Source organism: Lepeophtheirus salmonis, chromosome 6 (genome assembly GCF_016086655.4).
Source record: "Lepeophtheirus salmonis chromosome 6, UVic_Lsal_1.4, whole genome shotgun sequence".
In the NCBI taxonomy this organism is placed as follows: Eukaryota; Metazoa; Arthropoda; class Copepoda; order Siphonostomatoida; family Caligidae; genus Lepeophtheirus; species Lepeophtheirus salmonis.
This window is the reverse complement of record NC_052136.2, coordinates 8,017,304-8,032,726: the sequence shown is the minus strand read 5'-3', so window position 1 is coordinate 8,032,726 and position 15,423 is coordinate 8,017,304. Positions and strand designations below refer to the sequence as shown.

General features: G+C 34.7%; 4 protein-coding genes across 4 annotated transcripts; 3 read left to right on the top strand and 1 right to left on the bottom strand.

Annotated features, from left to right (window-relative positions):
• The first annotated feature begins 4,457 nt into the window (after positions 1–4,457).
• LOC121119612 (uncharacterized) lies at positions 4,458–5,992 on the top strand. Its single transcript, XM_040714322.2, has 3 exons — positions 4,458–4,964; positions 5,078–5,563; positions 5,629–5,992. Exons 1-3 carry the CDS (start codon positions 4,746–4,748, stop codon positions 5,935–5,937), a joined length of 1,014 nt encoding a protein of 337 aa, XP_040570256.1. The 5' UTR covers positions 4,458–4,745; the 3' UTR covers positions 5,938–5,992.
• Positions 5,993–6,403: 411 nt separating this feature from the next.
• Positions 6,404–7,968, top strand: endos (endosulfine alpha). The gene is made up of 2 exons (XM_040714323.2): positions 6,404–6,973; positions 7,076–7,968. Exons 1-2 carry the CDS (start codon positions 6,715–6,717, stop codon positions 7,255–7,257), a joined length of 441 nt encoding a protein of 146 aa, XP_040570257.1. The 5' UTR covers positions 6,404–6,714; the 3' UTR covers positions 7,258–7,968.
• Positions 7,969–10,234: 2,266 nt separating this feature from the next.
• On the top strand, positions 10,235–14,033 carry Ocrl (Oculocerebrorenal syndrome of Lowe). Its single transcript, XM_040713906.2, has 3 exons — positions 10,235–10,736; positions 11,136–11,389; positions 11,445–14,033. The coding sequence occupies exons 1-3, from the start codon at positions 10,495–10,497 to the stop codon at positions 13,580–13,582; spliced, it is 2,634 nt and encodes an 877-aa protein (XP_040569840.1). The 5' UTR covers positions 10,235–10,494; the 3' UTR covers positions 13,583–14,033.
• LOC121119274 (proteasome subunit alpha type-7-like) lies at positions 13,954–14,958 on the bottom strand. Its single transcript, XM_040713908.2, has 2 exons — positions 14,575–14,958; positions 13,954–14,509 (listed from the first exon to the last, which is right to left on the bottom strand). The coding sequence occupies exons 1-2, from the start codon at positions 14,876–14,878 to the stop codon at positions 14,052–14,054; spliced, it is 762 nt and encodes a 253-aa protein (XP_040569842.1). The 5' UTR covers positions 14,879–14,958; the 3' UTR covers positions 13,954–14,051.
• Between the last annotated feature and the right edge of the window lie 465 nt (positions 14,959–15,423).

The window sequence follows — 15,423 nt, the reverse complement described above, 5'->3', positions numbered from 1 at the left end:
GGCTGCATTAACCACGGCCTTTAGAGACTCCAAATTTGGATAGGATTTAGTACAAGCAACCCTCACAATTTCTCTCCGAATGCTAAAATCAAGGGGGTTTAAGTTTGGCAAAGACGGAGGCCAAGCCTCTTTAGACCAAAATCCCTCCGACCCCAGCTTCTAGCAATGATACTACTGAACGGTATTTGATGTATGGGCAGGGCTCATACATTGACACTTCCGCTTAACCATATGGGAGAAAATGCTTCCCATCACTCCCAACAAAACCGAGCATCATTTGACCGACAGGATGCTTTAATTTGCTCACAAATCTATCAAAAGGATTGGCAGAGCTAACTGAAGATGCTATGTACCAGTCATTCCTTCGATTATGGTATTTGTCAACACGAAAAAGACAAGAACACGCCCCTCAGATTTCTTCTTGAATTTATTCCGCATCTTCAAACAACATTTTTGCGTTGTTCTAAGGTTAACAATTAAACTCTCGTCTTCGTAAGATACTTGAGGCTCAAATCCTCGGACAAAAGGTTCCTCATTGTCTTACGTGACATCCCATGGTCTCGAGCAAGCTTGTGTGCACTTGTAGAAGGGTTGGCTTCAATTGTGGCTTTCACTTCAGTAATTTTTGAATTTTGTGTTCTTTCTAAGCGAGACTGTCCAGGGTGTGGGAAATCATTAATATTAGGCCCCCTTTCGTCCAACCTCTTCCTGATCCAGTGTTTCTGTAGTCCTGGCTGCTCCTGATTTCCTTTCCAACCAAGAGCCGCTCCTCGATTTTTTCGTGTAACTGTTTCATTGTCAAATATCTCATTATGGAAGCGGAATTAAAACAAACTTATTCTTTACGTAACATTAATTAAGGTTTCATGCAACCTCTCGCGAAATTTGAACTTTCTGTGACAAGTAATAATAAAAGTTATAACGTGCCAACGTCGTGCACCAACTACTTGTCCTCAACCGATACTGCTCAAAAAATTTAATTAAAAAAAGCGGGTGAATTACAATTCACTGAACAACGATTTTTATTTTAATAATATGTTATGTATAAATAGGTCAATGTTTATAATGTATAGCATATAAACATTAAAAAATATTTGTTCTACATTCTATTTATTTTTCTTTTAAGAGTTCATAATAATATCAAAGTTCCATTACTTTTCTTTAGAATGGCTATACAGCAAATCATATATATAATACTAATAATTATTAACATTGTAGACATAATAGAATGAGTCTATTAAAAAAATATTATTAATTACTGAAGATATGGGACTTGATACATGTATAATATTGATGTTCAAACGTGTACATTTCATTATTTAGAATAAAAGGAAATCCCCTCTTCACAAATAATAATGAGATCCATTTTGCTGTAGGAACAACCTCCGGGGAAAAGAGTTGCATGCATTATTTTTTGGTAAAAAATCTATAAAAAATTCTAATTTTTCAATATTTTATTGTTACTTTAATTTATATTTGCACATCTAGGATAAAAACAAACAACATTATCATCTGAGACATTTTAACCCCTCTCCCTCCCAAAAAAAAAAAAAAAAAAAAAAGAACACGTTGTAAGTACATAATATATGTATTAACAAATACGAAGAGCACAGATGAGGGAGGGGAAAGTTCACTCTCACACAGTCACACGTAAAAAGAAGTTAAATTACAAAGTCTAATTAGGGAATACAAACACATAATCAGGCACACCAGAATAATGAGGATTCTCTGACATTCTCAAATAAACAAAAAATGACTTAATATACGATCTTGAACACATGATTAATTAAGGAATTGATGGATATTATACATAATAGTTTAGTTAATAGGATCTTTCCATGATGCGTTTTTTTATTATTTGTTCTAAATTATGTGAACCTAATATAGGGTAGAGAGCTTTTAGTAAAACAAATGGGGCTGACATGGGTGCATGAAAAAGTATATACTAAAAAGTAATTCATCAGACTCATTACAAACTACGCTGGTGATTCAGTTACATTGAGCTATATAACTTATATATATATATAAATAATTAGATGACCTTAAATAAAATATCATTCGATGAATGTTTCAAGTAACATCAATGCAGGAACTATTATGCAAATACCCATTGGATATCTTTCTTCGTTTAAACTCATTCGTCATCCCATTCCTACCAAGGTCTTCAAAGTCCGGCTCAAACTTTCTTTTGAGAGGAGTCTGATTAACGTCTTTGATGGAGGTATAGTCTCCTGCTCCCCAAAATTTAACTGTGACGTCTGATGACATTTTTAAAACATTGGATCGCCTAGATGACACCCTTCTAATATTTTTCGCTTGATTAGTTATTTTCTTTTTCTTCTTGATAAGCCAAGATGAAGGGATTTGTCTGGAGGTTGTTTGCAAGGGCTCTACAGGGTCGCTGCTTTGAATGCAATGGCTTGACTCAGATGAGTCCATAGAAGGAACATAACCATTTTTTGATGGACGTAGCACCTTCTTAATTGGTTTGATGTACTTCCAGGAATGATGCCACGGCTTTTCGACCATTTTAGCCATCAAACTTTGCAATTGGAGAACAACTTCTAAAAAACACATTTGGTCTAATACTTCGTGCTCATATAAATTTGTCAAATGTAAAAGAAAATTTTTATAGAGGCCTCTAGAGGCAATAATAGCTCCTTTCTTTTCTACAAATTCCTTCAAACGATTGGATAACATTTCAGATCCATAGGCTGGATCAAGTAACATATGTTCGTTCCATAGTTTGATCAATTCCTTTTCACCATTATTGAGATCAAGAAATTCATCAATTTGACGATGCATAAGATCTGGGAGCCATTGATAACTCTCTTCTGATTCAGGTTCTCCATAGGTAATTTTAGAGTTGGAACGAACGTGAAAGTACTCTCTACCATGAGAACGGTAATCACCAGGAACAATGTTTGCTTTTCGATTCACAGGAATGAAAACAGAGGCAGATGTGTCCTTAACATCATCCATGTCCAATTTCTTTTTGAAAACTTTTTTACGGCTTTTGATACCATTGTTCGAGGGAGGCACAGGATCATCATCAGGACGACGTACCCGCGAGGGATCAAATTTGTTTGGGCTTTTTCTAAAGGCTTTAATGAGAGGGAATTGATTCCTAATGGATCTGGCAGTTTCGCTATTTTTAATTTTTTTGGTCCTATTTTTAGAAGTCTTTCGAGTATTGTACTTTTTGACGGACTTTTCACTCGAGTAATGATTGAATTCGCTCTGCTCATGGACGGAATTGTTGCCATTGACTAAAGTGGATATGGAGGTGCTACTGGATGAAGAGGAGGTGATGGACACGACTTCTGTGGTGAGCCGCCTCCTCTTGCTAGTCACGAGGGAAACATTTTCCTTGCCTTTACGTTTATTGGGGCTCATTATGGAACGAGGAGGCAGCGGCGGCGAGGTAGTTGCAGTGCAGGAACGGCGGAGTTGATCCTTTAGAGGCCAACGACTCACTCCTTCCTCTTCTCCATTCTCTGCCCTCAGCTCCCGAGTCTTTTTCTTGGGAGAGGGAGTGAGGGACGGACTTGCACGCAACTTCTTGAGATGAGAGTCGATTTCCTTGCAGAAAAGGCTTTTCATTTGACTCAGGGAATTCTTGAGCACGGCTTTTTTAGAGCATGAGCTGGGCGACCAAGGAGGGGACGTTGACACCGACTCTTCAGAATAGAGAGCCATTCCCATTCTTCACACACAGTCGCGCATTACATCGCTCAAGGCTGCAACAGCAGAAGGTCTCACTCGATTCAAATCTTCACCAAGGGATTACTTAGTACAACAAAGTAATATTGCCTGGATAATCCAGCGTCAGACCCTAATTAATTAGTAAGTCGTGTATTCCAAAACCTGTGGAATCATTGCCCAAACACTCCTTTTCTGGAACATGAGCTCATTCCATTCACTCGTCAGGAGATAAAGAGGAGTTAACGATCTAAAAAGAATCCACCCCAGGAATAATAGAACGAAATTATTAAATGAGAAAAATATAAAAATAACAAAAAGTCGGAACAACAAAGTTCCAACGCCAAAACGGCAAACTACATCATGTGATGCAACGGTTTAATTTGTCCTTAGTTCGAACTTATTATCAGTTTCTTTTTGATTAAATACTTTCATTATTATACTATAATTCATAATAACATGATACATTTTTAAGCTATTTCCTATAATTAATTAGAGGAAGTAATGACATACTATCCTCAATCACTAATCAATTGATGCAATTATATACAATTGTATAATCTACAAGCCTACAAAAATAGTATTCAGGATCATATCATTCCGCTACGAATTGTTGTGTAAATAATTATGATGATTATTAATCTGAATCCAAGAATCATATTGTGCCTTGAATAATTTATTATCTAAAAAAATTATTTGAACATGAGTAAAAATTGTTTCAAGTAATAAATGTAACAAAGAGATTTAACAAAACAAAAAAAGCGTTGATCCATCAGCTAACTAGTTGCTCGATCATTTCTTTTGTGATGGTCGTTAAACTGAAAAACAAAAACTAAGTGTAAGGCCTGGCGGGAAACTTGACAATACGCACAACGTCGTTTTTTTGTGATTGCTTCTATTTCGACAAATTAAATAAATTAATTTTATATACATCAAAGTAGTAATTATAATTTGTGTTTAAAACCCAAGCCAGTGAGTGTTCATACTTCATTGACTCACATTTTTTTGGATATATCTTTTTACTCATATTTTTGTGGACAATAATGTCTTTGTCTCAACCTTTGAGATCATTTCCCTCTCTTAAAGATTTCTATGAACTATTGGAGTCTTATGGATGCTATACACTTGAAGATGCCCTAGACCGAATTTCAATTTTCAAAAATAAAACCGAATTAAGTAAAATCCTTAATGTAATTTCAAATGCACCCAAACCATGGAAGAAATCCATAACGAACAATTACACTTCTCCTAATACTCTAAAGGTCATCACTGCAAATGTAACTTTTGTATTCCATTTTGATTAAAGAAGATTTGAAACACAAAAGTTTCATTTGTAGTAAATACCTAAGTAATATTTATATCGGTGTGTGTTCAGACATTTAATTCATCATTAGATAATGCTCTGGGTGGAGGCTTTCCACTTGGATGTGTCATTGAAGTCTTTGGACCTGGTGGCGTTGGTAAGACTCAGTTCGCTAAACAGTTGTGTTGTACTGTTCAATTACCCTCACGTGTTGGTGGATTAGAAGGAAAAGCTTTATATTTGGATACTGAATGCTCATTTTATCCTAAACGATTTGATGAGATTGCCTCTGGAGCCATGAAAGTACTAATTAAACAAAATATCCCCACATTCTCTATGTCAGATAATGTATATATCAGGAAAATTCGTTCTTCTCAAGAATTAATAGATACACTTGAAAGTCTTACATCCTCGGATGAGTTTTTTCAAGATACTCGCCTATTGGTTGTGGACTCCGTTACTTTTCATTTTCGATTTCAAGAAAAGATGGAATGCTCCCTATCCAATACATGCCAAGTATTTAAAGTATTATCTCTTCTCAATCGATTTGCTCTCAAGGTATTTATATAATATATTTACGTGCTAACTTTGAGATTATTTTCCTTTATTCACTTACTTATCAGAGGAAATCCGTGGTTTTGCTTACTAATCAAATGACAACACAAATAATTGAGGGATCTTATTCGGTGGACACTGCGGCCTTGGGAGAAAATTGGAGTCATTCATGTGCAGCTAAAGTACACCTAGATTTTCATCCAAAACGACGAAAAATCCGTTCCCTTCAAATGGTGAAATGTATGTACAAGGACATGAAGGATATGAAGACAGTGCATTATTGTATTACTCAAGATGGAATAAGAGACGCTTCCTCAAAATTCATTGATAAATTATATCAAATGGATCCAGATGACGATTGTAATTTTTCCTATTAAACATTTTTTCAATCCATTATATTTATGTATATACAAATAACCTCATCACATCTCATATTTTGCTTTGGTTCTTTTTTAAATTGTTATTAGTTAGTAACCAAGCCATATATATTTATAGCTGAAGACAATCGGAATTTGTGATATACTACAACTAAGATCCCTTCATATATAATGACACATAAAAAGAACATATGAAATAAGATCCCGTCATGGACATGTATTAAAAATATCGTAAATTATGAAGATATCCTTACGCACGAGGAGGAGTTTTCTTCCAGCTCGCGAGTGGTAAAGGGGGAGAAGGTGTAAAAAATATATTTTATTGAAATTAGTGGCAAGTTTAAATAATAATAAGCTGGGGAGTAGAGGGTAACCTGGTTCGAACATCATATTGGCGGAAAAATATAGCTAGCTAGCTAAACACTATTAATTAATAATAAAATATAGCATGGATGGGTAGAAAGATAGAGGAAGTTAGAGAAAGAGAGTGAGAAAGTGTTTAACGTTCATGAAGTAGTAACTCAACATTTTTTCACCATCAGCATGAGTACAGCTGCTTTAGCAGCAAGCTGAGAAGAGAAGAAGGAGAGGCAGCTTTTGAGATAAGCGGAGCGGAGTGGAAGAGCAGTTGCCCCAGTAGTAACTAGTAATAGTTCCTCTAGCATAAAAGAAAAAAAAAGAGAAGAAATTAAAAATTAACGACTGTCTATAAAGCTTTGAAATTCCTTGGATTGAGTGGAGTAGTTGCGAAGGAAGAAGTAAAGGTAGACAAAAAGAATGGAAGAGGAGCGAAAAGACGACGAAATGGGACCTCCAATCGTACCGTTGGGGAAGTTGGAAGTGGAGAAAGCTGAAGAAAAGAAGTTGCGAGCCAAATTTCCCAAAGTGAATCGTACTGGTGGTGGAGGCCACTCGGCCTTCTTACAAAAGCGACTTGCCAAAGGACAGAAATACTTTGACTCTGGGGATTATCAAATGGCAAAACAATCTCAAAAGGGAGGAACACGTCGTTACCCATCTTCTGTACCTGTTTTAGGTGTGGGTCACCAAGTGACAATTTATTATTTCTTTGACATTTTCATCAGTTCTTTTAGTTTGGCATTCTTTTCATTCTTGCTCTTTTTATCTCTATTTCCAGCGCAACCTCCAACGGGGGAAACCATTCCTACGCCAGAATCTGTCCCTGCGAGAAAGACATCCATCATACAACCACTTCACGACCATTCACAGTCTATGCATTTGCCATCGGATCCTGCGCACCATCCTCCTGTTCCAGGACAGCCTCTACCCAATCCAGCCCTAAGAAATCTTGCCTCATAAACACATAATACTACTACTTTTCATTATTTAATTAAACAGATTCATTTTATTTATTTTCTTTCATCTTTTTTTTTTTTGCCATCTGTTCCCATATTCTTTGACGAAAACGTCGTTTTTTAAATGTATGTTCGTCCTTAAAATTCGGATGCACTTTCTTTAATTCAATTCATGTGCTACTATGCAATATCAATGTGTAAAGTTGACAAATCTCTCTCCCGGGTTTATTTTCCTTCATTCTTCGAGAGATTGGAAACGGTATTGTACTTTTTCCCCCTCTCTCTTTTACTCTGAGTAGTCACTGTGTATTTCTGAGGAACAACTCTGTACTACTGCAGGGAATATTTTCGAAGAGGAGTGCTCCTCTCTCGAGTTTATTCCTTATAGAATCTGAATGAAGAGAAAATAGTGTTAGACGATATTTCTTTATTAATTAACTACTATTTTGGAATCTAAAAGCCGTTTGCCGATTTTAAGCTCGTACATGTGCTAAAAAGGACATTGAGCATCCTTGCCGGACCTACACAAAAATATATATTATATCCTTCAACAAACATTCAATCAGTCCTCTTTTATTTGGTTCTCTATCCCTCATCCTTTCGCCCACCCTTTCAAGTCAAAAGAGTAAACTTACTACTAATAATGTTTTATATGTGTAGCTATTATAAGACACGTCATTGTTTTGTTGAATAAATCAATTAACAACGTTTAAAACTCAAATTTCTTCTTATTAACCATATTTTCAACTCTACGTCCACGATAGTTTATGTTCATAAATGGAAAATTCCTCTCAAAATCGTCAACTTATATTTTTGTATCCTTTCACATCACCAAGAAAGTGACTACTCCATCGTCCTTGATAATTTGGCCCCCTCTTTTTTATGTAAATATGTGACGCATCCCCAATAGATAAACAACTGCTTGATCTTATAGCTTCTTCATGAAGGTCATCCAGCAATGTCTTTTAACGTCCTTATTGTTATTTCAAGTTATATAAATGAGGAAATTTGTAACCATTCAATATTATAGATGAAAAAGGGGAAAATTAATAATACAAACAATCTTTAATTACTCCTCGATACGTAGTGACGAATAATTAACTTAATAGAAAAAAAAAGAAGTCTTAACTGCACAATGATTGATTTCTTACATTTGAGGATTGTGACTATACTATTATTCAAAAAGGAATTACATATTACGGTGGAATAAAAATCTGAAATCATTTTACTTGATTAAATTTACTCATCATGTGTATACCTGCAGAATGACGAATTTTAAAAGTGATTTAATAATCATGAGAAACGTTCGTTTCCCAAGAAGAAATCCTTCTATTCGTCTCCTAGGCTCAATTTTACTATTTCTTCGGAAATAGTTCCAAGATGAGTTTCGACTGGCTCTTCTCATCTTCACATAGATGGGAATAGGTTTCCTTAGTGACCAATGAATTATTCATGAAGAAATTTAAGAGCTCTTATCGATTTGGATGGTGATTTTTCAAGATAATAAGAATACAGTTCATTCATGAATTGCTCCTTAAGTTGTTGTGACGGATAATTAACATAAAGATACTTCGAAAGAGTTTAAACTGGTAATTATTAATTTTATACTTATGAGGATTTTGTGTTTATTATTATTCAATGAAGCATTACAATATTGGCAGGGAATAAATCATCTTATTTACGAAAAATTGAATAATGCCAATTTTAAAACATACATAAATAATTTGCGTTTATTTATTATTTTTTCTATACTATTTTAATATTTACAAATATAAGGAGTTCAATAATTGCTATATTATTCCTCAAATTATTTTTATAGAGTTTCTTTTTGATTGTTTAAGGAATTGAAACTGTTGAATATGGAATAAAACTGACAATAAACTCTACTTTTGAAATTTGTAAATGATATTGGTTAATATTTAAAGATTATTATCATTTTGGTATATCCATATTTTCACTCTAAATCTTAGGTTCAAAAATGGTTATAACCATTTCTAATCAAATATTTGAAGAACTGTTGGAATCCTCAAATCAATTTTCTGATGCTATTAACTTCCTAAATTATGAAATTGTATGAATAACGTGGAAATTAAAAACAACTTCGAAATCAGCATTTGCTAATATTATAATATCAAATTAAGTAATCGAATAAACTAATTTGTAGTTAACAATAACGCATGGATTTTAAAATAAATAGTTTCAATTCTAACATGATGAGAAAAGTATAGCTTAAATAAATTAATTGAAAGAATTTCAATATTCAAAAATGAATTTAAAAAGAGTAAAGACCATCTGAATATCATCATATATGTATTAAATATTACCATTCTTTAAAGAAAAATATAAAAGTCAAATTGATATGAAATATGAGTCAAAGTTAACAAATTCTATAGTGCTTAGAAATTTACAACAATTGATTAAAACAGCGATATTTCCTTCCATTTCACAAGAAATCAGAGGATTTTGATAAATATAGTATTTAGATTTCTATAAATTGTTATAAGAGAAATCCTTGATAGATGTTGGCATTGCCTTTATTTAGGTAGAAAGTAATTATTCCCCAATAAAATTATTTTGACTTTCGCGCTAAGAAATATTGGTTACTTTCCTTAAAGCTCCTCAAAATGATTGTCAAGCAAAGAAAATTATTTAAGTTGGTCATTCGTCACTACGTTTCAAGTAGTAATTCACGAATGGACTATATTCTAATAACTAAGTAATACTTTAGATGATTGCTTATATCAAACCAATGTATTATCATTTATGTATTTTCTGAAAATGCGTGCTCACTGCATTCTTCATTTATTATATAGACTATAGTGCTCCTCCCTCCCTGTTATATCAATCAAAGACATATTTTACTTTAATGAAAATACGTATTTGTATATCAATGATATAATAATTAATATCAATGATAATTTATCATACAGAGTAAAGAGAGAAAAAGTTATAGTCTTTTAAATACCGATGGGCAACACAACAGTTGACAGAATTTTACGCAACGTCAGCGTCCTCAAGCAATCTATATACGTACTTATCTCATTAAAAACACGTGATGAGATGCATGAATTTTCCCTTCGTTAAGGAAATTGTTATTTATAAAGATGTTTTACTTGCCAAGAGTTGTAAGATGTGAGTTTTGTACAAATACAAAACGTCGTTGCCACTGATGGTTTTATTTTTGGAAGCTGGAGAGTACAAAAAGTGAGGACTTCCTCGATATATTAATAACTTTCTGGGGATGACGACGGCGGATCAGTTAGCCATTATTGATCAATGGCTGCAGGATGAGTCTGAGAGTGCTAAAGTTATCGGAGAGGCTGAACTCATCGACCAAGATTCGACGAGGAAGACAAGACTTATTTCCATTGTGGAAAAAGGGAACACTAGCGCATTATTCGTCTTCCAATCCCACAATTATCCACCAGAGTCCTCCTCAGATCTCTCCTTACAAGTTGTTCTTCCCATTGATTTGCATTTTAGGTAGAATTCTCATTTGATAATTGATACAACCGCCTTTTTGGCATGAGTATCCTTGTTTTTGGATCCATGCTATTTCATGGTCTCATTTCCTTTGCCATGATTCATTATTAATTTATTGATTACATTTCTATTTGATGGAGTCTTTAAGAGTGTCAAATGTCGTTGTCTATTTCCCTATGAAATTACACTCTGTCTGCTCTTTTTATAATATTGTTTCCTGTATTATGAACTAAACACTTGTACACTAAGCTGAGCTGAAGTAATATTACTAATATTAGTTATTACGTATCCTCTTCGACTTTACTGCTGACAACCTTATAATAATTTAACCTCAGAGACTTCGTTGTTTTCGCTAAATAGTGATAATATATTGATTATTTTCTTTTTATTTCATTGCAGATGTGCTATTGAACCCTCAGACAATAGTCAAAACAACATTATTTTAAAAATTGAAGGAGCTGGTCATATAAAGCTTATATTTGATATGCTACCAGGACTTCACACACAAAATCTTGTCGGTGAAATCTTCAGGCTCACAGAAGTCAACGAATCAACCAAGTATTTACAAGGTCTTTCTTTGGATGGAAACATGCCCTGGATTCATAAATATGATGATACCAAAGATGGAAATGAGCCGTCGACCATTAAAGAAGGTAATAAGTAATTATATAATTTTAAAAAAGGTATACTAATACATCTTTATTACAGACCTTCCGTCATTTTTGTCTCCAGAGCTGAATATAAACCGTCGTGATATTGCAATGGGTAAGACTCCTATCGATATTAATAAACGGGAGTCCATTGTTCATCATGAAATGAGTTTGAAAGAGGATAAATTCACGGATTTACGTGAATTTACTATCTTTAGTGGTACATGGAATGTCAATGATCAACTTCCTCCAACGGATGGATCGATGTCCGATTGGTTAGCAGGAGATATTGAGCCACCTGATATTTATGTCGTAGGATTTCAGGAATTAGATTTGTCGAAAGAGGCTTTTGTTTTTAATGAGTGTCCAAAGGAAGATATTTGGGATGATGCGGTTACATCAACCCTGAATTCCAATGCGAAATTTACCAAGGTCAAACTTGTTAGACTTGTTGGTATCATGATCATAGTTTACATTAAAGAGGAGTACTACAAATATGTTTCAAATGTTTCTGCGGAAACTGTGGGAACGGGCATTATGGGGAAATTGGGCAATAAAGGAGGAGTTTCGATTCGATTAGATTTTCATAATACAAGTATTTGCTTTGTGAATTCTCACTTGGCTGCCTTCACGAATCAAACTGAGAGAAGGAATCAGGATTTTCATAGCATTATGGACCGAACTTTATTTTCGCTAAAACAATCAAGTATTACTATTAACGAACATGACATGATATACTGGATCGGAGATCTTAATTATCGTATTAATGACAGTGATATTGATAGTTACTATGTAAGAGAGCTCCTAAAAGTACCCAAGAATAATTTGAAAGTTTTACTCGAAAAGGATCAGCTTTTGCAACAAATGACATTAAAAAAAGTCTTCGTTGATTTCAAAGAGGGGGAAATACTTTTCCCTCCGACTTACAAGTACGATCTTGGTACAGACGATTGGGATACTAGTGAAAAGGCTAGAACTCCCTCTTGGACCGACCGTGTTTTGTGGCGTGGCAATAATATCTCTCAAAAACGTTATTCAAGTCATATGTCTTGTCGAATTAGTGATCACAAACCCGTATCAAGTGTCTTTACAGCTGGAATTAAAGTAGTCGACCAGGTCAAATATCGTAAGATTTATGAAGACGCCATGAAAAAAATTGACAAGTTGGAAAATGAATTCCTACCACAAGTTTCAGTTGATACAACAGAAATTATTTTTGATACAGTTAGGTTCCATGAGCCTATGAGTAGAGTCCTTGTTATTGCAAACACGGGTCAAGTTCCTGTTCAGTTTGAATTTATCAAAAAATTAAATGAGGCTGCAATTTCAAGACCATGGATGAATGTTAAACCAAGCTCTGGTTTCATTAGTCCTGGAAATAAACAGGATATTGTTGTTGAAGTATCTGTAGATAAAACGACGGCGAGTCCTCTCAACTTGGGATCCGACAAACTATACGATATTTTGGTACTACATTTAGTTAATGGTAAAGATATATTCGTAACCGTTAGTGGTACATACATTCGTAGTTGTTTTGGAGGATCCATTAATGCTCTTGTACGCCTTACAACACCTATTTCTGAGTTATCAGTCGGGAAAATCGTGGAACTTGAGGAGTCAAGTGACTCTTTTGAGAATAAAAGCATGAACGAAAATTATTATTATGTTCCTAAGGAGCTTTGGTTCCTCTGCGATCTCATTACTTCTATGAGTTTTAAGACAGAGCAATTGTTCCTTCTGCCTGGGGTTGACTCTCAAATCATTGTACTACGAGATTGGCTTGATACTGGTTTACCCATAAGTAAACCCAAGGTATCTATTCATTCTGCGGCTGAAGCTCTTCTTTTGTTCCTTGAATCTCTAAGGGAGCCAGTAATTCCTTATCATATGCACTCAGTCTGTATGGATTCGGCACATAATTTCCTATTATGTAAACAATTAGTGGCACAGTTACCGCCCTATCACAGTCATGTATTTACATACATGTGCGCTTTTCTCAAAGAGGTGATTCACTATTCCCCCTATAATGGGATGGATCCTAAAATCCTAACAGCTCTATTTGCTTCAATTTTCCTACGTGATCCACCAAGATCATCTAAAGAAATGAATATCAAAGGCCATGTAACACAAAAACTTTTGGATGACAAGAAAACTAAATTTCTTAACCATTTCTTGACAAACAATACTTGTGAATGAATCAATGACGTTTCCTTCCTCATACCTCTAGTCGAATGATTTATCTTTGATCATAACGAAATTCATTGCTCCAATGAAAAATAAGTCGGAGAGAACGTTTTTGTCTTCCTTTACTGCAAATATAAGCAATGATCTCTACTGAACAATACGTTATGCTTTTCTTCTATTTTACATTCTGTCAAATTCTAATGATATAATCAACCCAAAGTCAAGACATAACTTTTTAATAACATTCACATATTAAATGAGGTTAAAAAACTTTGCATTTTACCTGATACTATATAGTTATTCCTCCATGTTTATCTAAAATACCTATTTATAATAATTGATTAATATCTATACGAATCTACAATATTGGTACTAACTAGATCTCCATTTTAGAAATATTTATATTTTTCAATTCAATTCTTGTTAGTATAACTCAGTAAAAATAAAATTCAATATTATTAAATATGAATCATTGGTTAATTTATGGATTGGATGCACCGGTGCGTTGTTGCCGACGTTGCTCAGCCTCAGCCTCCTTCTCAGCCTCTATTTCCTTGACATATTTCTCTATTTCCGACACTTCCATCATACGCATAGGTTTATTCATTTCCATGATTGCAACTTCGAGGTTCTTAGCCCCAATTTGAACGACCTCCAAAAGGGCTTTAACCGCTAATTTGACCGTTTCTGAAGAGGAGGCATCCGCTTTGTACTCCTTCTCTAAGAACTCTCTGACTGTTTTAGCATTTCTTCCAATGGCGTTGGCCTTCCATTCAGAGTAGATTCCAGCAGGATCTGTTTGGTAGAGCCGCGGTGTTCCGTCGTAGTCAAATCCTGTGAGGAGGCAAGAAATGCCAAAGGGTCGTCGTCCAGCGGATTGAGTGTATTTTTGCTTGAGACTTGCAATGTAGCGAGTGATGTACTCCAAGGTCACAGGGTCTGAAAGAAAAAGGAAACTAATGAATGAGGCAATCGCCAAAGAGTCGTCCTCCGAGATCTTTTACCTTCCACTGTGAGTTTATGGGATTGACATTCAATGCGGCCTCTGTTGACAAGGATCCGTGCGTCAGCCGTGAGCCCAGCAAAGGCCATCACAACATGATCATCCAACAGGCAGATCTTTCTCACGGTACGCTCTTCCTGAAGCTTGGGAACGGCCTTTTTCTCCACTCCAAGGACCACCACGTCCTTTCCTCTCACACCAACAGCTGTAGAGCCCTTCTTCACGGCCTCTTGAGCATACTCCACTTGGAACAGGTGACCGTCAGGGCTGAAAACAGTGATTGCTCTATCGTATCCACTTGCCATTTTCGATCAAGATGAAAAGTTCTATTATGCTTGATGAATCGGCTTTTTTTCCTTCTCTCTCTCTCTCTTTATCAAAGGTTGAGTGACTCTACTAAAGGTAGACATGGTAGAGATACACACATTCGGAAAGAGTTCGAATATTTCTCTATTCACCATCTTATAGATTCTATCATACAATTCGTTCATTAGAAACTACTTAATATAGGATTACATATCGATTCATTAAGTATTTCGAGGATAGAGATACATTTTGTATATAATTTATAGTATAATTTAATTACTGTATGATGTATTCGAACAAAAATATCCCTAACTTTTTCAAACTGTAGTAGAACATATATTTCGATTATTTACTTTAATTAGAGCTGCAAAAGTCACGTTTTTTAACTTTAAAATGGTTATAAATTATAATTATGTGAATCTTTACTCAAGAGTAATTTCGTTCCTATAAAATCTAATAACATTTGAGTTTCATTTTTCTGCTACAGAATCCCATTCTAATTTTGAGAAAATTTAATTCTGATTTATGTACCTTACCCAGATTT